General features: G+C 37.5%; 1 protein-coding gene across 2 annotated transcripts; it reads right to left on the bottom strand.

Annotated features, from left to right (window-relative positions):
- Nucleotides 1-430: 430 nt before the first annotated feature.
- smad1 (SMAD family member 1) lies at nucleotides 431-21,703 on the bottom strand. Of its 2 annotated transcripts, XM_014476174.2 has the most exons (8): nucleotides 21,603-21,703; nucleotides 13,232-13,757; nucleotides 11,061-11,135; nucleotides 8,105-8,368; nucleotides 7,901-8,017; nucleotides 4,978-5,199; nucleotides 4,629-4,885; nucleotides 431-3,439 (listed from the first exon to the last, which is right to left on the bottom strand). In XM_014476174.2, exons 2-8 carry the CDS (start codon nucleotides 13,629-13,631, stop codon nucleotides 3,296-3,298), a joined length of 1,479 nt encoding a protein of 492 aa, XP_014331660.1. In that variant the 5' UTR covers nucleotides 13,632-13,757; nucleotides 21,603-21,703; the 3' UTR covers nucleotides 431-3,295. The 2 variants fall into 2 exon arrangements, with proteins under 2 accessions (XP_014331660.1, XP_005797641.1); XM_005797584.2 differs by lacking the exon at nucleotides 11,061-11,135.
- Nucleotides 21,704-22,494: the final 791 nt, after the last annotated feature.

Genomic DNA, 22,494 nt, shown 5'->3' with positions numbered 1-22,494 from the left:
TATTTCAAAAGATTTTGCCAGAATTCTTTTAATACTCTGCTACTACAGTTAGACTCCTATTTTTATTTATTTACTGTTGAAACCAGATGTTCGGTTGTACTGTCTGAAGTGAAATCTGACCAAATTTGTCGTTTTAGGTCCTTTTATATTTGCTAAATGCCACACTACTGAAAAAAGACAAATATGTCAGAGATTTATTTATGACTCTATTCCAGTTCCTAACAATCTTAACTTTCAGCACCTTTCTACTAATACTGACCCATCTGGACACAGAAATATTCACACATTTACTCCAGATGCAGTATTGGTAGCCAAAGTGGACTTCATCCTTCATAAAAACATATTGCTTATTTGTAAGGCAGTCACACAAAGTTTTCAACTTCTGAAAGTTTGCCCAGAGAAATGTTGACACATCCAAGGAGGAAACCGGTTTTGTGATTAATGAAACAATTTTATTCAATCTTCCAGTAGAGACTTGATATTCATGGAATAAAACTGCTTTTCTGGGAGTTTTACAGAGCAAAACAGGAAAAAAACCAACAAAAAAACAAAGAAAACAACAATGAGGCAAAAATGTGAAAGTGCAGACAAACCGAAACACGTTCAAAAAATACAAAAAAAAAAAAAAAAGAATGTTATGAGTAAATCAGTTCAGTTCAGAGAGGATTGCTAAAAGCAAGAAAGAAACAAATAGCAAAATCTGCATTTAATAAAAAACACAATAGGACAGTAACTGGCATATTTTGCTCAGTTACTGGTTAAAATCTGAATGCTCAACGTTTTCCCTTAAACATTATTATAATACACTTTGTTCAGTCACTTTAAAAAGAGAATGAGCAGTCACTGAATATTTACACTACCTTTCAAGTGTTTGAAAACAAAACAAATATTCCTACAGGTTTTATTGAAACTTGAAGTCAAATGATGCAGAAAATTGATGCAAGTTCATGTGTAAAAACAGCTTTAAAAACCAGCCTTCAGAACAAAACCACATAAAAAGAAACAGTTGGGACCGTATGGTACTGAAGGAGGAGTAAAGGATGAGTTAAAAATGAAAATAAACAGACCAAGAATTCAATAAAATTGTGTAAATAATGTAACAAGATGAAACAGGTGGGTGGAAACAAAGAGCGCTTTCAAACATAAATTTCAGCTAATACATCCAAATAAATTCAGTAGATATTTTGGTTAAAATCAATAATTTGCTGCAGTCTTTGTGACAATCAGTCCCATGTTGACATAGTAGAAGCACAAACCATGCTCAGAACGGGTCAAAACAGGGGGGCCCAGAAAATAAACATTTGAAGCATCTAAAGAAGGTTTATGCCACTCTGGAAGTAACAAGAAACTAGCAGGGATATTTAACACAAGCCTGTACTTTCCTAAAATAATTACAAGTTACTTTCTTGAAACTTCTAGGATATTTTCCAGAACCAGCAGGTTGCAATGCTAACATTTAAAGTGTATTCTTTTACGTTTTTCTTAAGCAATAATAGGGGATTTCTGAGACTTTCAGGTTACTTTTCAACACGTATCAGAAAGTAACATAAATTTCAGGAAATCTTACCTGTAGATTTCAGAAATACATTTTCATCTCAAAAATGACCTACAAGTTCTTTAAAAGTAACTTTTAAGGCCTCAGGAAGTATCCTGTAAGCTCCAGAATGTTACCTGTATGTTCCAGTAACATAACCCTTGAGTTTCAAAAGTATTTTTGAATTTCAGAAAAGTGTTTTAAAGGAGTAATCTGTACGTCCTAGGAAAATAACCTGTAAATTCAAGGAAAGAAACCCTGGAGGTACAGAAGAGTTACTGGAAAGTAACTTGTACATTTTAAAAATACTTTTCTGGTTTAATTTTCAATCTTTGATTCTGAGCAATAAATCTGTAAACTTCATTAAAGTAACCTCTAGGTTGCAGGGAGAATTTAAAAGACATTTTATGAAAAATGAAACATTATTAGTCCTCATCAACAGTGTTTATGTAATTACTCTCAGTACCAGAAGTGTAAAATGCTGCAGGATGGAACTTTATATTTAACAGATAAACTGGATCATGAAGTGTTTCCAAAATCTTTGAATGACGATGTCAATCCCCAGTGCTCCCACATCAGAGACCATTCTGCTGTAGGCTAAAAACTTCCTCTTGTGTTTTGTCTCAATTTCATGTCATGTTCAGCTACCATTCTTATGCAACGCCACACTAACCAAAAGATGCTCTGCAAATCCAGATAGCACATATTCTAATGGTGACAACATCTACACAGTAAACAAAAAGTGTAACAAGATGACAATGAAAGTTTCAGTCTTTATCTTGTGAAATGCTATTTAAGTCCCATGCTCCACACACAACCAGACACTTTGCACTTTTAAACCCCTCATTTTGTCCTTGTGTGACTAATTATGATTTCTGATGGGATAACATCAATTCATTTACTGAAAATATCAACCACTTGTACTCTGCACAGCAAAAAGACAGGATTTTATCAAGTAATTTTTTTTCAACCTTCAAGAACAAATATCTTAGTACACTTGAAATAGGACAAAACTAACTTACACTTTTCAGCAAGATTTAGGAGCTTGGTTTAAGCCAATAGTTCCTTAACATTGATTAAAAAAAGTTCCACTGGCAGATTATTTCACTAACAAAACATTTATTCCATATTATAAGCTAAATAGTCTGCCAGTGGAACTATCAGTTTTTAAGGAAATGATGTAAAACAAGCTCCTATTTCTTGCTGAAATAGTCTTGCTTCAGGTGTACCAAGATAGTTTCACTAGACCAAAATCACTTGATAAGATTCTGTGTTTTTGCAGCGTTTGCACATTTGATGCCAATTCCACTTATTGAGACAGAAAACATCAGAAAACTGCAAATTTGATGACTTGGAATGTCCCACAAACTGTCGTAGTAACACAAATACAACTGTATTTTTAAGGGAAAATTGAAATGCAAACTAGATTTCAGTTGTAGCAGGAAGATACCAGAGGAGTTGTTTGCCTCAATTATTACAGTTGGTCACAAAGATCAAGTATCTTCAGTACGTCACACTCGCGTTGTTTCCTCCTCTCCCAACCTGTTCATGTGTTCAACTCGGATGTCCTTCAAGTAGAAGCGCCGTGTAACAATCCATCTAACCTTACTGGTCCCAGATCAGCTTGGACTCCCATCATTTACAGACCACTGACTGGACTACAAACCAGTCTGGGACCAGTTAGCTGCTATTCTCGCTACTTGGACCAAGCTGCTGGGGTGCGGACAGCCACGTGGCTGTGGAGACTGGGGTTACTGGAGCCTATGAGACAGAGGAAATGGGGTTGTGGGGGGAACCCATCTGGGTCAGGACTTTATCCAGCCACTGCAATGGACCATGCAGGTGGATCTCAATCCAGCAGGGCGTGCTGGTCACATCTTGACGGTGGTACTCCGCTCCCCAGCCCTGAAAGGCAGGATTCTGTTAGATCTCAAAGTAGAACTGTTCAGACAGCATCTCTTAAAAATATTCATATCCCTTCAACTTCTTCACATTTTGTCACTTTACACCTGGATTCATATTTGCTTATTTTCTCTCCAGAGACAGTTGCAAGTCTTTCGAGGTGCGTCTCTAGCAGTTTTGCACGTCTGCTGTGTAAAACATCTCAAGCTCAATCAGTTCACACAGAGAACTTCTATAAACATCAGTCTTTAAGTACTGCCACAAAGGTTTTGACTTTGACTAGGTCGACATGAATGTCTTCATGTAAGCCATGTCAGTTTAGCTCTGGTTGTATGATGGAGTTGTTGTCCTGCTGGAAGGTGAAGGTCCACTCCAGTCTTGACTCTTAAAGTGGCAGGATTATTTAATTTACAGGTTCATAGTGGCATTTAATAGAACAATCAAGTATGTTACATTCAGTTATATATATAAAAAATAAAATATGACTTAAAAGAAATTTGACTTTGCACATTTTAAAATTTGCCTCTGTCTCTTTAAGAAGCTCCTGCTGTTTCTAACAGTCTGCCTTCAGCATGTCATTACAATTTTTCTCCATTAAGCTGCAGTATATAACTTAAAAAATATGTTTTTTACATATTTGTTAAAACTGTCACCATGTTGTGACAGTATGGTATGAGACGGATAATCTGAGAAAAAATATCAAGCTTCTCCACCTTCTTCCGGTGATACTATTATGATCTGCAGTAATGTACCGCTCCCAGTCAAAAACAACCAGAGCCAGGAGTAAGTTCTTAGCGCTGTCAGTCAACCTTTTGTATGCAAGGCAAAAAATATCTTAAAGACCTTATTTTCATTTCAATTATAGCTTCTGTGAGGTGACCTGGATTAAAAGGTAAATAAATGGAAGCTGTGAAACACAACTATCAAACAAGATGGCTGCTGCGGGTGAGCAAACCTCACTTTGAAAAATGGAAACTCAAGAAGTGAATTGGTGAAAAAAAAATCCAGATTTTCTAAAAATGTAATCTTCAAAACAGAAAATTTGATTAATCAGTAAAATCAATGTATTTCTTAGTCCCATAAAGATTAGGAAAGTCTGAAAACATCCCTCAAATTCAATCCTTTAATGTTTTATTGATCAAATGTTTTACCAGAACTTGTCTTTTTCAGAGGGATTTCTAAAACAGATTACCTTAACGAAGCTCATCCGGATGGTACACATCTTGGTGAGCTCATAGACGGCCTCGAAACCGTGGTTAACGGACTGGGCCAACAGCTCGGCAAACTCCTGGTTGTTGAAGATCTTCAGGCTACATCTACTGGGAATCTTGCACACAGTTGTGGGGTGGAAGTTATGGTGGTAGTTACAGTTACGACTCTGGACGAAGATACTGCTGTCGCTCAGGCACTCTGCGTACACCTCGCCTCCAACGTAATACAGGTGAACGCCTGACAGAAACGTGATAACGGGCTTTTTAATTCCAAAAAGCACCAGCACTGTGGTACAGCTGAATGATGAACTGATTGTTCAGATGGTTCACCTTTGCCGATGTGCCGCCGGGTGTTCTCGATGGTGGAGTTGCGGTTGACGTTGGAGAGCAGGCCGAGGCAGAAGCGGTTGCGGTTGTTGGAGGGATCTGTGAAGCCGTCGACGAGAACGCTGGTGGAGGAAGCCTGAAAGGCCTCGCCAACGCGATTGTTCAGCTCATAGTAAACAATGGAGCACCAATGCTTTGGTTCCTCGTAGGCCACCGGCTGCACATCTGCACAGGAAGCGCAAGGAAAGGGTCAGTGGAGGGAGCCAAGGTCAAAGGGCCAGACACAGAGGGAGAGAGACTTCTCTGAGCTAGAAAGATTGTTTTTAATTCCAGCTCATCCACGTAATTATTCCAAACTTTCTCAGGAATGTTTCAGAAGATCTGCTTCCATTGACTTTAGAATGACAACCGGATATTACTACAAGCGGAAAAGATGAAGAAGACGACAAGAAGTGGGTTAGGGGTTGTTTATTTTATGCAAATGCCGCAATTGTTAAATTTTGTGTTTTTAACATAAGTTTTGAGCACATTTATAACGGAACCGCAGCTAGAGATATACTTCTGATAAAAAGACCAGTTGAAAAATGTCCAGAATTCATATTTTCCACTTTTGGATCTAAAAATCAGAGCTTCAAAAAGGCTGTTTGTTAGATGATCAAAAGTTTAAGACCATTAGTGCTGCAACTAATGATAATTTTAGTCATCAATTATTCCATTGATTATTCTGATAATCAATTAATCAAGGGAAAAAGAATTGGCACATTCTGTGGATTTTTCAAACACTTAAGCTTTTTATACAATTTTGCAAATACAAATGAATATAATTCAGTTCCTTTTAAAAGAGAAAATAAACATTTTATTGCCTAAAATGCTATAACATTATTTTAGTGGTATGCTTGAACATTTGTAGCAAATGATGAATCTCCAGCTACAATGATACTTCTAGCATCAACATGTTAAACATGTTGATGCTTAACTTAACATCAATACTGTGTGGGGCTGATCTGTTGAGCAATTAATAATAAGACAGTAAAAGATGCTTTATAGGAGATTTCTATTTTCACAAAATTTAAACCGAGTTCAGCTAAAACTAAGTGATTTGAGGAGTCCTGAGTAACACATGTTTGCTTAGGTCTTTTTTAAAGTCATAAATACAAAAAGTATATATTTTTTGTCCAGTTTTGTGTTAATTACTGCTCTGAATTTGTTGTTCTTTCACCAAATGGCATTTTTTAGAGCCTGTACACTCCAGTTAGAAGTTAATTGTATTACTAGATTACGTTACAGTTATTTGAATAATCAGTTTGTCACAATGAATCCGATTATTCGTATCTTTAAAAAGCCCGAAAATAGAAATGAAAGTTTCAAAAGCTAATTAGTAGCTTTGTCATTTTTGTTGCGCTCTAAAAGGTGCAGCCTGTGTTTTGTGGTGTGATCCTGTAGCTTTCTGGGCCATTCCAGGATGACCTCCCCCATATGGAAAGAAGAATAAATCATGTTTATCTAGGTGCAACCCACCCCCTCCCAAACTTCCTCTGCAGTGTGGCACTGGCTGGCAGGTGTGTTTTGTCTTTCTCCTTCCCAGAGCTGATCTACAATAGAAACCTGCTCCCCTGTACAGGATGCAGCTTGTGGAAAAGGAAAAAAAAAGAAAAACATTAACACTCCTCCGACCTCCCGTTACCAGCTAACAAAACTTTCAGCGCCTCTTCCTGCTACTGCTGTAACAGGACGAGGACAGATCTGTGAGCTTTGAGAGAATGATGATACAGAATGATACAAATAAGGTACTTTATGGGCCATAAAAAGGAGACAAAAGTTCAGACAAAGGTTTTAATACACTCCCTGCCCTGTCTGTGGTGAGTCAGATTTAATTCAAAACAAACTCCTAAATGTTTTCTAATTTTGTGTGCTAAAAGATAAAGACCATGAAGCTGGTGTTTGTTAACAAGCTGCATAATGTAAATCAGTGATTATTTTCATAATCGGTGGCAACTCAGGCATAAACAAACAGTAAAACATGAATTGGGTAAAGATTTATTCTCCACTGGCTTTAATTAAACAATATAGCTACTAGGGGTGGGTGACATAAACTTTAGTTTACTTAAGATATTTTGTGGTATTTGTTATGATGATGATAAAAGTGATGATAAAATTTTCATTGCAGTCTTCTTTGGCAAAAGTCTGTATGGCTGTAACTGCATATCAATAAGCAATGAATCAATTAATTGTATGATAAATTAAAATGAGCTCAATAATGTCCATTCTGATTATCAATATTTTTTAAAGGAAGTTTTGTTTAGACCTTATTAATCAATTTTTTTTATGGTTTTGGTTGTGTGTGGTTTTTATTTTCTTTTTATTTATTGTTTCTGGTTGTCATCTTTTATTTTCAATATTTAAATCAATGTCTTGCAGTTGCAAGGTGCAAAATTCTGGTTTATTGTTCGTTGAGAAGGCAAACTAGCAATATTATGCCATTAGTGTTACTATATTAACTGAAAATAGTCTCAAAAGAACAATATTCCTGTAAATCATAACGATCTCTGGAAGAATTTCCAGCAAGTTGTTGTCATGACGGGCCTGCATATTGCTGCATAGAAATAGACATTCATTTAATCATATTTTTAAAGATATTGATATTTATTAATGCTCTAATAGTGAGGTGTAAGAAGTGCTTGCAGTAATGAAAATCCATATTTTTAATTTAACCTACCCAAAATGTAGTTTCGTTGCTGATAGACATAAATGTCCAACAGCTAAAACAAACTCAAACAGTTTATTTTTATTATGTGGAAAATTAAAACCACTAAGCTAAGATAAACAATTATTGCACCAAGCTATTAAAGTAGAGGTTATAAGTAAATATATTCATTAACGATATACGAGCCCTGCACATCATAAAGATGTGTGAGCACATCCTTACCTGCCCGGTTGTTTGTTTCTGTAGGCAAAGGTGGAGCCATGAGGTTGATGTCCATTGGCTGAGGACAGTCCTGCGTCATCTGCTCCTCTGGGGGCATGTAAGCAGGTGGGGGGGTCTCTACATGAGGAAAAAAAGGCCCAGAATGATGTAAAAAGTGACAAACTGTGGCACATTGTGGAGGAAACGGAGACTCTTCGCTCCTACCAGGCAGCTGGAACGGACTTCCCGGATCGGAGCTGGATGGCGAGTGAGGGAAGGTGGTGTTGCTGCCGCTTCCGGGTGAATTTGGGAAGCCGTTTCCCGGAGAATGAGGGAAAGGAACAGTGTTTGCCTGAGTAAAGGATTCTGGGAAGGTGGCATTCTGGGGCATGTGCGGCTCGTTCTGCTGAAGCGGGTTGCGGAAGCGAGGCAGCATTGTGTGCTTGGCATTGAACTCGCTGTTCCTCGGTACCAAAACAGGAGGCAACACTGGAAAAAGAAAAATAATACTTCAGTTTGTACACTGTTGATGACATAATGTTGGCTGACAATCTGTCTACAAATAAAAAGCTCCATAAAACTCCAACTGTTTGGAAAAGATTTACAATAACAAGGCATAGCATTTTCCTCTTCAGTGTACGGTTTAATTTTTTTTTTATAAATGAACATTGATGCCACCATTCTAACATTGGTCAGCACTAACACTGACCAATGCGTTAGTGCTGACCAAATCAAATCAGATCAGACAAGCTGGGGGTTCAGTAACCTAGTAATTGAAAAGACTCCACAAATACAAGAAAACATGTACGTTGGTAAAAGCTGTATAGCTTTTGGGGAACATCTCTATCTGCTTTGCACACTCGGCTCAGCCAGAGTAGATGGAGATTGTTTCAACTTGTAGACTCTGTGTTCAGTGTGCAGCACCAGTTTTTCTCCAGACATTAAATATATAATAAGAATCCTCTTTGTGCAGCTTTTTCATAAAAGTCATATTTGTGTTATGACTACAGCTCCTCCAAAGGTACCTTTGGTCGGCTGTGAATTAGCAGATTTTCAGTTTGGCCAAAGGGAGCTGAGAGAGGCTAATATGAAATCCCAAGCACATTTTTTCAGATTTTTATTTGTAGAAAAAAAGTGTTTCCTTTCCGTCCCCCTTCATTTTGTTAAATGACAAAATCGGCCAAAAAGTGTGAGAGGTATGAATACTTTTAATCACTCTTAATCGCCTTTGTTCTGTGTCTCAGAAGTGAAGAAGATCCAGATCGTAAAAACACAAGTAATCAGTTCACAACAGACATGACTTACAATCACATGCATGCGAGCTCAGATTAAACCCTGATGTCTTTCTGCTGCTCTCCATGATTCAACATTCTGAGTGCAGATGTCGCTGCATTTTTCAAATGTCAGCTTCCAGGCAGTTGGTCTGAGCCAGCGGTATTTGGCTCCGACTCTCAGGTTTCTGCCCTGAAAGATGGTGCGAGATGAGGCATTCTTGTGGAATTCATCACTTGGGCAAAATATCCCTGGCTGATGGCTATTCAGGTGCAGCTGAAACCACAGTGATACGCTCCGCTTGCATCTATAAATACCTGAGTAGGTACAGAAAGCTGTAGCTGACATTTTAGATGAGGCTGATACATCAGAAGAGAAGTTATTTTAAAGGTTAAAAATTGATGTTCGAGCAACGAAAGGAGGTTGGCATGGTGTGTGTTTGCTAGAGTGTGTGTGAGATGAGGAGCGTGAACAGACAGGTAGTCTGGAGTTGAATCCCCTGAGCTACCCGCCGCTAAAACTAAACGTGTGCAAGGCAGGCAGCGAGTCTTTCCTCCCTTTGTGTGTGAGCGACTGTCTTCCTGTTCCAGCCATCCTCACAAATCCCTCATGCAATCAAGAATCAAGTGTGTGTGTGTGTGTGTGTGTGCGTGTGTGTGTGTGAGTAAGAGCAAGAGAGATCTGGTGAGTCTTTCTAGACTGTGTGCAAGTGAACGAGCATGTGTGCTTTTGTGTCAATGTGTGCAGAAGAAGGGGTCTACCATCTGAAGCATGTGTATAACAAAGCCCCCGTTCTCCCTGACATGGAATTTCCTGCTCTAAAAACACATCAAAGTACACACACACACATGCACACACATTTTTACCCATATTACAACCTCATATTGACTTTGATTCATTCTAGTAGCTGCATCAACTGCCTAATCCTAACAATTACAACTCAATTCAAAAGTACATTATTAATCCCAAAGAGAAATGAAATGTTGCTAAAACTCATGTAATTTTCCTTAAAAAGTTGCTATAGGTGCTGATGGCTACAGGCAGAGAGGATTTCCTGCAGCAGTCTATATTACAGTGGCTCTGTAGAAGCCCCTGACTGAAGACATTGCTGTTGTATAAGTCTGATGATGAAGTAGCTGAGGGTTTTCTGTACAGATGCAAATCTTTCAGTCAATTTTATTTTGATTTTTAGGCTCACAATTCAATTTGGAAACAATTTTTCTATTAAACGATGACTGAGAAGAGGAAAGGACTGTAAACAAATAGAGCATTTATTTAAAACAACTCTACACGGTTTCATACTGTATCAAATTCCATAAGTTTACATTTAAACGAAAATAGGTTTGTGCATAAAACACTGTAACATAAATTACCAGTATTAGGTTAGCTTAGCTGTCGGATTTTGTTCTTAAACAAAAAAAAAGATATCAAATAATTACTCAAAATACACACGGTGGCAGAGCAGAAGTGTGACGCAATATAGCAGCGGCAAAGACGTAATACTTATTTTAAAATCAATTTTTAAGAATAATTCTCTATGGAATACATTTTTTCTGCAAGTCTAATTCTGTTATTTTCTTGATTTTTATGAAGAATCTTTCTTTGCACCTCCAGAGGTTCCATGGTAATCTTCAGAACAGAACCAGCATTCTTTACTTAGTGATACTTGACCTTATCACACTACACTAACCATTACCAATACATTCCTATACCAACCTTAACCAAAACCTAATTCACATGATACCTGTAAACCAAACCTTTGAAGAGGTGCACATAGACCAAGATCTAAAAACAAAACTTACAAAATAACAACTACAACAGCCTATGTTCGTCAAGAATCTAACATAGAATCGCACCATTCTATACCACTGTCATCAGGTATGTGAAGCAGAAGTAGCCTATGTTTTACCTGATGGGGTATAAAGTTGCTGTTGCTGCTCCTGCTGCTGATAGTGCTGGAGGGCATGGCTGTATTGATCTGAGACTGTAGACATTAAAAAGACCATAGGAGAGATGGTCACTGATTCAAGAAGTGTTATGAAGTACATGATGAAATAATTTCTATTCATCTATGTCTTACTAAAGAAACCCTAATAATATCTGACTGGTTAAACTGCACAGCAACTTTAAAGCAGTTGAGATCAAAATATCTCAGAGGGGTGAACTCTACTTTTCTAGGACCTCTGGGAAAATTAGTCATTAGATGAAGAGATAAAATAAATTTATGAGATCTTGTACTTCTCAACAAGATCTTAAGAATACTCATCCATGCGTTTATCTTTAGTCGAACTGAAACATGGAGAAGCAGCATTCAGTTTTTATGCTCCTCTAATCTGGAAGAAACGTCCAGAGAACTGCAAAACTGCTGAAACACAGTTCCTTTAAATCAATGCTAAGAACCCATTTGCTTAGAAATACCTTCAGTTAATAACTGTAACATCATAAACTGTAGTCGATCTTTCAACCTGTCATCATTTCCTTTACTTTGCCACTGCATTGTCATGTTTTTTCTTGTTTGTTGTTTTATTTTCCTTTTTCCTAATCATGAAAAGCTCCTTGAATTGCCTAGTTGCTGAGAATGTGCTATACGAATAAATTGCCTTGCCTTCAGCACACAGCCGTTAAGTAAAAATATGAATAAAATTTCAAATACAAATAAAAAATATTTTAAGCTATATCATTATTATCATAATTAAGATATATTACTTTAATGAACAAATTAGACTTATGTTTTATTCAGATTTCCACATGTATTAATATCAGTTTTGGGATATTTTGACTTAACTGAATTGTGGCATGTTTGGCTCTCCGTATATGCTGCAGTTAATTGTTATTACAGTAAGACATTTTTAGATCGGAGCGCCAAAGGTTTTGGGCTGAATCTTCCTTTAGCAGCTGAGGGTCTACGGGAACATTTTCTTTCTGTTGACGGCTGCTCACCTCCAGCCCAGATCCTGTTACTACACGCCTGGTAGTAACCCTGGGTAAAACGGTGAGAAAGTAGAGGCGATTTGGTATGATTTAAGTTGAGTTAATTGTACTCAACATATTGGAGGTATCAAAGAAAGCTGTCTGCTAGGAGATGTTATGTTCTCATCATACTTCAATGCCTTTGGGGCGCTTCTCACCAATGCCAACGCCTTCTTTCAACACCAGAGACTTGATGTCATTTAATATAAGTGACTCATACAATAACAATATTCTGTCTTCCACTTAGAGTCATTTTTTAGTCATTTTTATTTTTAGGCAGTACAATATGCTGTACTGGACTGAAAATAAGGGATAAAAGAGCCAATGTCCAGAGAAAAGGAACTGAAAAGGAACATCACTTTAAAAGCGGATAAATCTGACTCGCTCATTTGAAGCAAAGTATGAAGAAACTTGCTGATTTATAATTTTTGTCATTACATTTCTCAACAAAAACAGTTCAAAGCATAAAGAAGAAAGATTAACTATCTGAGCACCGACTAAAGTTGTCTAAACGGAAATTAAAGAAAAAGTTATCTAAAAATCACATAATTACATTTTTGTTGGTCTTATTTTCTGCTTGATCGTAGTAGAAATATGGATTCCAATCACCAATGCTTAATTTCTAAAAACATCTAGTACTTTATAATGAATAATAGGGGTTGGCCAATTTCCTTCATTTTGGGGGATCGGTGATTGGCTGATCTTATCCTCAGATCTTATTTACCTCAGCAAAGGTCTAAAAATCAACAACTATCTTCTTCTGCTCTGCTCTGAGAAAGGCACCAGGTCCTGTCTGCACGTTTTCAGTTGGCAACAGTCTCCCCACTGTTGCCAACTCAGCAACTGTCTTTCTATATTTAGCGACCTTTCAGCCAAAAAAATTTGGTATCAACCAAATTTGGAACCGGCAGGTCCAGGTTCCAGGTTTTTTTAATGATTGGTAATCTGCAATCGACCAGGAAACTGCAATTGGTTCTCCCCTATCGAATAATAAAAAAAACAACCTTCCTGTACATTTTTTGCTTCCGTGTTGAAACTTGTTGGGGAGTAAAAAGTGACAAACCCAAAATACTGTAATTCAACCGTTGCCTTGAGACTGATATTTCTCACCTGGACTGTCCACTCTCTTATAGTGGTAGGGGTTGATGCACACATCCTTCTGTTTGGAGCCGAAGGGATACTCGCAGCATTCCAGCGCCTTCAGCTCGTGGTGGGACTGCAGGTCAGGCCAGCGCCACACCCGGCAGTAAATGACATGTGGCAGACCCTTTCTGTGGGACACCTGCAGCCGTCCGTCCAGCGAGCGAGGGATGGTCACGCAGTTACTGGGCTGACCCGGGCAGCTGAGCGCCCGCTCCAGCTCCTCCATGGCTCCCTTCTTCTTTTTCAGTTTCTTAACCAGAGCATCCACGGCTTTTTCCGCCCACTTCTCCTCTTCATCGCCCTGCTTCCAGCCCAGCAGCCGTTTGACGGCCGGGCTGGTGAAGGAGAAGAGCGAAGTAACATTCATGGTGACTAATTTTCCCTCCTGAAGTCGCCAATAGAAGCAGCAGAATCAGCTAGAAAAGAGAGACGGACTGTCTGATTCTTGGATTTCTTTTTTTTTTCCCCAAGTACTTCCCAAGTTTCCAAGGTCCTGCAAGAAAAAAAGGGTTTACAATGAAGTTATAATCTGAAAGATAAATAAATAAATCCTGTAGTTTTTCTTTTCTACTGCAGAAAGGTAAGGTTAAAAGTGACTGCTGCAGCCACACCCGTCAGTCATGAGTTCTGGGGAAGTGTTACTGCTCTGTGAACATCAGCCTGACATTCTTCAGATAGCTTCCTGTCTGTATGACTTGTCACATTATTACCAATTACTAATATCACTTACAGGAAGAGGTCTGCATACTGCAACCTCCACAACCTGCAGAATGAGGGTGCTGAGGTATTTCATGCTCAGCACCTGTTGATGTTCCAGTATACAGTTATATCCATTGTAGGACTGCAACTAACAATTACTCTAGCTATTGATTCATCTATTGATTATTCTTCTGAAGATTAATTGGACAAAAACATTGGCACATTCTGCAGATTTTTCATTTGACTGCTTCAGCTTATTTTATACAATATTAGAAATGCATAAAAATTACAAATAAACTAATAATTTTTTTTTTAAAGAAGCCTAAAAGTTAGTGTTTGGTTGATCATTTGTAGCAAAGAATGTGTTTGCTGCCAAAATAAAATACTTCTAATATCAACATGTGAAAAGCTCAGATGGCTCTGCTGGATTTAACATCAATAAAGTCTAGGACTAATCTGTTAGTTATTATTTTCTGATTCATAAATGGAGAGCAAAAGAAGATTAACAGGAGATTTTTTAACAGAAGCGAAAACTGTGTCACATGAGGTGTTCTGGGTAGAACACGTTTAGTTTTTTGTTTTTTTTTATCTTAAATGCTAAATTTCTCTGTATATACATTAGAGTTTTGGCTTAATTGCTGCCCTAAATATGTCGTTCTAACTGACCTTTTCTGAGTTTGTTTATTTCAGTCAACGATTAATCAATTACTAAATTAGTTGACAATTATTTCAATAACTGATTCATTGTGATTAATGTGATTAATCATTTCAGCCTTAATCTGTTGCGACTTCAATATTTTGCAGGCTTGTAAACCACCAAGCATTTGACTAGTAATTGTAAGTAATTTGTAGATGTATTTTTTTATTTAGCAAACAGATTAGCTTTAATTTAGTAAATTACACAACCTGTAAACACCAACCATGTGTTTGTGTAGGACAATAAAAGGGATGTGACATGTGAACCCCTGAATAAAAATGCCCATTCAGTGGGTCAGAACGGGGCAATTAAATACCCAGAAGGTCCACACCTTCCAGTTTTTAAAAGGAAAAACTAAACAGCATTAAAAACTTTCTGCTCTATTCGCCTACTCTTTTTTTTAATTGTCAGAACAAAATTAGGCAAAAAAATTCAGTCATATTTGAGGTTTGGCTCTGGATAAATGTCCTGAATCCAATGTACAGCTGACCAGAAATTTGGCACTAAGTGAGGATGCATCAGCATCTGACAGTAAGTCAACAGCCTATACAGAACAGATACATATTTAAGACCGCTCTGCAGTTATTTCTGGTGATGCAGCTTATGGGATGAAGAGTGTTTTCTGTCTTTGTCATCAGTGTTTGTAAGACTCGTTATAATGCAGTCTGATCTAGAAACATGCTTCGCAAAAGTATAAGTAATAACCACAGAATTCAATATAAAATAGTGCAGGGTTGAAAAATAAAATGGCTTTTTTATTTTGACAAATAAAAATGTTATTCTATTCAGAGTCAATACTTTGTAGAACCAACTTTCCCTGGAAGGTTTCAAGTCTTTTAAAAGTTTTCTCTCCTAGCTTTGCACACGTCGACACATGTTCTGCTCATTCCTCCCGGCATTTAGCTTCATCCAACTTCCTACCAACTTTGACCAGCCTTCTTTATCCCTGCTAATGAAAGTCATCCCACAGCATGATGCTGGTACCACTATATTGTGTTTTCAGGGGGATGTGCAACATTTTCTTTCTTCCACACACTGTGTTTTGCATGACTCTGTTTGTTACTAAAGCTCTCTACCAAACCGCTGAGGCCTTCACAGAACAGCTGTATTTATACCACAGCTGCACAAAAGATTAAATTGCAACCATCACTTTATCCGTATGTGTAATATTTACATTCCAGCAGTTTTTCCTTTACTTCTCAAAACAATAAGTTGTACTGAATTTTATTTAAGGCTATCAGTGGGATGAATACAAACAAAAATGAATAAAAACAATAAATCTTGAACTTCACAATTTTGCATTACTTTGTGTTGTTCTGTCACATTTGAATATATTTGCAAATTAGAAAGTCCCCAAAATAAAACCAAAATTTTCAAAACATTTCAATAAAAGCTTTTTGTTTTTGTCACAGAACTGCAACATGTGGAATCTGGTTCTAAGCCAATAAAATGATCACAGGATTTATCCATTTTTGGTATTACACAGGCAAGCATCCTTGAAACTACGACATATTTTTCTGCCTGAAAAAAATAACAACATGTACCTTTTACCCTAACCGACTGCGAGATTTGCTTCAATAAACTTCTGAGTTCATTTCCTTTAAATGTTATTACAAAATCTGACACCATCTCTGCTTTGTCAGAGCTCAGTTTCAAATGAAAAAGCAGATTGTGACAATGTTACCACAGGAAAAACAGACATCAGGTAGCAGCTAAGCATAAAGTGTAAAAGTTCAAGTTTTAAAACGATGTCACAGGTATATTGTGTCATAAGTAGACATTTAAAGAAGCATCCAGCTAATACACATGCTTTGAAGGCTTCTCAGTAACAGCCAGCGCTCTCAGAGGAATTCAAGACTAGCCGCATGAAAACAATTCCCCGTCTCATATGGAAGTTTGGACTATAACATCTGGAAGAGAACTAACACAATCTTTTGCTATGATTCAGCTGCAGCTGGAGGCCATGTTTCCTGGATTTTTCCATCGCTGACAGTAAATCATATCTGACTGCTTGTCTCACTACAAGAGTATTCAGAGAGCCTGATGTGGCACTGTGTTGCACATTAGAACAATGCTCTTCTACAGCGTCATTAGGGATAGTCAAAGTACAACGGCGCCAATGTGGAGTCCTCTACATTTGGTTGATTTAATTGTTTTTTTCTTATTTTAGAACTATTGGTTGATAAATTCCAATACAATTTGTGTTTTATGAAGAGTAAAGTCAGATCTCTGATGTAACATTCTTGTGTCTACTTTACAGGAAACTGCTGAGTTTGTTTGGCTGTCATTAGAAATCCAATTTGTGATGACACATCAAAGTTTTACCAGCCATTAAAGCTGACTGGAGCATCTGGTCTGAAAAATGTCAAATTTTTAAATAATCTCACTACACCCCTGCACACAGGAATGCACAGTATATGGTGAATATATTGTCATTGTGATGTCAGTATGCGCAATATACTGTATATGGCACAAAGGGCTGTTGGAGTGCAATAACTGTTGGTTAATATATTTTTAAATTTCTTATGTTTTTTTTTCATACAGTTTTAGTTTTCATAGCCAAGTAAACATCTTGGTCCCACATCAAGGAGTGACTGACAACATTTCTTTATTCTCAAATATTTTGCTAATATTTATTTTTTAATCAATATTCAAAATATTAGATGCTTTATTTTTCTTAAATAAAAATACAAATTTTGATTGTAGAGATAAACATACTGTACACACATTTTGACATTGTTCTTCATTTTTTAAAATAAGTTTTGTTAATCTTTTCAGTCACTTTACTACTTCCATAGATATTCTATGGCAATTGTATTAAATATGACTTTAGTAGGTTTGCATAAAAGTGAACCATAAAATAAGAGCAAATCATTTCATAAAAAAAGTGAAAATGGTTCATCTTCAACCAATAAACTTTAAAAACCATATTTTCAGGAGCAGTATGCAACAAACATTATTAGCAATAAAATGAATGATTAATACTTTAATAAGTGACCAATATGTTCATATGCTATATTTAGTTTTCAGTGAGACAAAATAGTAAATATCATAGTTAAGCCTTTAAATGAACTCCTTATATTGAAGTGATTCCTATATGTTGCCATGGAGCTTTAAACTTCCTCCTAATCAATGAAGAGCCAACAGATGCCAGCAGTGACTTTGGAGCTGCTCTCTTCTCTGTAAAACCTGAAACACTCACAATCATTTACACAACAGACCCATAAAAAACTCTCTTGACATTCCCTACAGTCGAGCCCGAGCGCAGCGCTTCCCTATTAGTTTAGCGGTAGCATGTTATGGTCATCAGTTAGCCCACTGGACAGAGACTGGAGATAATGGGAGCACAGAGTGGGATCATGCGACACAGGCAGGCGAGGGGTTTGACCCACCTGGTGCGAGCTGGTAGCCACTACACTAGTCACATGGATCACTTTGCACCGCTCCGATATCTGTTAATCAATTTAAGCCTGCGCTGTGTAGGATGAGGAGGCAGTAATGATGCTCTCTGGACCCTCCCTAGGGACGGGGCATTATGAAGAAGCTACATTATTTATCAGCAGGGTCCTAGATGGGGCGTCCATTAACCCTCGCTCAATGGAGTCAGCGGCTATAAACGGAGAAAAGCAGGAAGCGAGAAAGGGTGATAGATAAAGAGAAAGAGCGAGGGAGAAAGGGGGGAAGATGAAGAGACAGAAAAAGAGCAAGAAAGTACGAATGGTGCAGCCAAAGATGTATGACAGACGAACTGCAATCAGGGCTCATTCTGACGAACCAGACACTGTGTTTTACAAAATGGTAACAATTCAGTTTAAAAAAATAGCAGAGAAGGAGATCAAGGCATCACACTGGAGAAACCCATGCATGAGTTTTATTCTTACAAAAAAAACAGCTTTTAATTTTAGTGTCTTGATTTTACCCACTAAATATCTCATCGGCTGACATTTAAAGAACTTTATATATATAACTAAGATTTGACATCATTTCTACACCTTAAACTACGTATTTTTCTCAGGTGAGGTGATGTGAGTTTGTCCGGCTGTGTGGAGGAGAGTAGCACCACTTGTTGCAGCGCACTGCTGATCAGCTGGTTAAATGAAAGCTGCTATGCTTTTCATTCCCTTACAAGATCTACAAATTCTAGTCTGGAAGAACATAAAGAACTGACAAACATGTGAGTGTAGCACAACTGGGAGAAATGGCTTGTGGTCTTTCCCCATTAACTACAGAGTAAGCCTACAACAGCTAAATTCTGACACCACTCCATTTTTGTTAATATTTCGTGAAGAAGGAAATTGCGCTCAGTGTCTTCTTAAAAGTTTTCATGTCATTTCCTTCCGTGGTTCTTGGTGTAGCACCACCCCAGGCAAGGGGGGAAAACAAGTTCTTCAAAGGGGTTGGTTTATTTGTCACAGTGCAATGTGAAAGTGAACTGCACCATCCGAAAATGTAACAAATGTTGCAACTTTGGTCGACAATTGAACGAGTCCACCAGACCATCAGGTGTACACTAAACGAGTTTAAAATGAAGATTTTTGATTGTTTAAAAGAAAAAAACAACCATACGAGGTGGCGGACTCAACAGTAAATACCTCATTTGGTTCTATGGAAGGCATCCCTTGCAGACAAGCAGCCATGCAGTAGCAGATGCAGATTCTTGCCATAGCCACTCGAGTCAATACGGCAGTCTAAGAGCAGGGCTTGGAAATAACCACAGACAGACAGGAGGTGTTGCCCTCCCTGACTAGACATGGCATTGACCCAAGAGGCTCATTTTAGCCACTGGGGTCACTCTTCCTGACAGACATGAACACAAACACAGAACAAGGGTCGGTAAAGATGAAATAAAACCATCATGTCTCTTCAAACAAAGTACAATAGCAAACCACTATGTTTTTCTGTGTTGTTTGGAGGTAAATCATATTTTGCCTTAGTGGAACCAGATTCTTTACATCCCAGACACAGCTGTCCACACAAGACCACGACAGACATAACTAGCAAACACATGGGTTTTCAAGCTGCCATGTCAAACACACTTGGCACTCAGTGTTATGTTAGAGAGGACACCTCACTCCGTCACATCCAGTCTACCATATCCACACCATGCAGACATACAAGAAGCTCTGCAACTTGGCATTGGTTTAGCGTTGTTCTCTGCAGATTTTTTTGGTAGATGTTACCATGCACAGATATAAAGTGAAAAGATTACAACAATCACATCTAATTTGTCAAAGAAACAAGTCTCACAAAGCGCTAAAAATGCTCCTATGCTGGAATGATCCAACTGGAACTGTAGCATGAACAAGGACAAATTCCTGTCCTTTGGGTAATCTGATATGTCATCCTCAATAATGTCAACAGATCTAGGCTTAGCTGCTGTAGGTCCCTCACTTTGTTTTCCTCCGTTCTCTTGCAAAGACATAAGAATTCACGGATACAGCAACACAACAAAACATATCCTATGATGTGAAGTCCCTGAAAAGGTCTGAATGTACAAAAATAATAATGATAACGGTGGAAAAATTATGAAGAGATGTATAAGAGGAGGAATATTTTTGAAAAATTTCATGAATGACAAGACTGACAGAAAGAAAATTAATAATTACCCATATTATTATTAACCTTAAATCTGTTGGCAGTGGGAAAATGCTAATTCTGAGTGTTTTGGGTTTTCTTTGCTAAATTTTTAATGAACGTGTCAGCATTTCTAAGCTATTATGCATTGGCTGTTATTTTATATTTTGCCTAAAATGCACCCAATTTGTTTTGTTTAGAAAAAAATTGGAAATATGAAGTTTGACTACACCAATTTATTTTCTTGGTGTTAAACACAAATAAATTGTTATTCAGTCACAGCATGAAAATCTAGCGCCAACCATCAACTTTATTAGGTGTTTGAAATTATTTCTGCTAAAAAACCAACTGCAGGCTCTACTCATGACAATTTACCTGCTTATATTAGCTTGTATACTTGATTGTTACTCCATGTGGAGCGGAAACAAAAAAAGGTGTAATATTCTGAACACAAAACACTTAACAGGTGAGTATCTTGTATATTGCTACCTACAATTTTGTGTCAAAATGTAATCAATGAATCAATACATGGCATTACTATAACTGTAGTAATCGATATATTTCATTACGTTTGCAGAAGTGGTATTAATTGTTGCTTTTATTTTTTAAATAAAAGCAATTAGATTATATTATGCACTTGTGTTTTTTGGGATAAATTGGGAAAATTGGGATATTTTTACTCAAGGTTTGCATAACATCAGAACCTCAGGGGATAAATCAGTGATCTTAAATTTGTCACAGAGACATGGCTTAGTTCAGTCATTCATCCCCAAAGTGTTCATACTATTTAAATAATCATAAATGAAACATTACCACCTCAGTTTGGAGACACATTCTTTATTTTTTAGGGCTTTTAGCACATATTTATAAGTTACTCAGACAAATTGCCATTTTGGATGTGAAGAAAGTAGATGTGTGACACAGTAACACCACCAATTTATTCACATCGTGTAACTCAACACGCATTCATTCCCAATTGTTCTTCTTAGAGTTTCACATTTAGTTTGTACTTGGAATGGTTCCTAATAAACATTGGTAAAGATAAAAAACTTAAATCAAGTAAACAGTGGAATCAGAACTGAATCGATATATATTTTAATAAAAGACCTCAAAATTCAAGTTTTCAGAAGGCTAAAGGGCAGCAGTTGTAGTAGAAACATAGCTAAATATGGCTCTAGTGTGACGATGTGAGCCAAAAAGGAAGAAGAAAAGTTTGAAGCTTCCCAACTGACACACAGCTGAGAGCCGCTGACCGTTGGGATCTACTTTCTCAGAAACGAAGCCGCGCAGAGTTTACCAAGAAGAAAACCTAGATGGAGAAACGTTGCGTTTGTGTTTTAATATAAATGAATAAAAGTTTTACACTACCTTTCCTGTCGCCCCGGCGCTGGGTCTGTATGCGGGCCCCTCCTCAGCGCTCCCACCGCCTCAGTTGAGTCTGCAGCTCGACCTGGCGTCAGAGAGTCGGGAGGCCGCCTCACTCTCCGCCGAGCGCCAGTATCACGCCGCGGGATGCAGCATCACCCCAGACAACAAGAGGACCAACATTTTTTTCCTACATTAACATCTTCATTCACAGCAGGGCAATCGTGGATTATGTAACTGTGAAACAATGCAAATTTCTCACTAATTTACTCGAGGTTCTCATGAAGGGGGAGACTTTTTCCTCCTCAGATTGTTTCCTCTAGGTAAAGTTGATGCAGTCATAAGAAACAAAAGTTTGACAACTTTTGTTGTAAACTGCAATTTTGTATGTAATTTTGTGGATGTGTTACTTTCTCCCTCTCCCAGTCAAATGAAACACATCCTATAATTTGTATTATAACAGTTTCAAATGGGACAAAACTCTTACTTTAAACTCTCCTGGCCTGGTAATAAATTAAAACTTAAAAAAATGTCTACCCTTGATAAAGTCAGTTCTGTTTTCTGTAATTTTAGATTTGGCTTAGGTGGTTTCTGTTAACTCTTGCACTTAGTCTTCCTCCCAGTCACTTTGATTGCAATGTGATAAAAAGTGGTCTTATTTAAGAAATATTGTGTCCAAGAACACAGCCATGTCTTACACATGTTACCATCATCGTTCATGCATGGTTATTCCTCTACATCAAGTATGAAACATTTACTTATTTATTTTGGTGCCTATTTTTCATATTGTGCAAATTTTAAACTTTGTGATTCTGCAGAAGTATTTGATTATATCATTTGTAACTCTGAATATCTTGAATACTTACACCAGTTTAAGGAATTTGGTTACCAGAGC

This window comes from Xiphophorus maculatus, chromosome 5 (genome assembly GCF_002775205.1).
Source record: "Xiphophorus maculatus strain JP 163 A chromosome 5, X_maculatus-5.0-male, whole genome shotgun sequence".
Lineage (NCBI taxonomy): Eukaryota > Metazoa > Chordata > Actinopteri > Cyprinodontiformes > Poeciliidae > Xiphophorus > Xiphophorus maculatus.
Note: the sequence above shows the minus strand (reverse complement) of the source record. Positions and strands in the feature narration are given on the sequence as shown.

Excerpts from the sequence above, each read along its gene's own strand:
- smad1 (XM_014476174.2), bottom strand. The coding sequence starts at position 13,631 with ATGAATGTTACTTCGCTCTTCTCCTTCACCAGCCCGGCCGTCAAACGG. Across the intron at positions 8,369-11,060 it reads GCAACTTTATACCCCATCAG|TGTTGCCTCCTGTTTTGGTA; the intron begins GTAAAACATAGG and ends TTCTTTTTCCAG. Across the intron at positions 8,018-8,104 it reads AAGTCCGTTCCAGCTGCCTG|AGACCCCCCCACCTGCTTAC; the intron begins GTAGGAGCGAAG and ends TTCCTCATGTAG.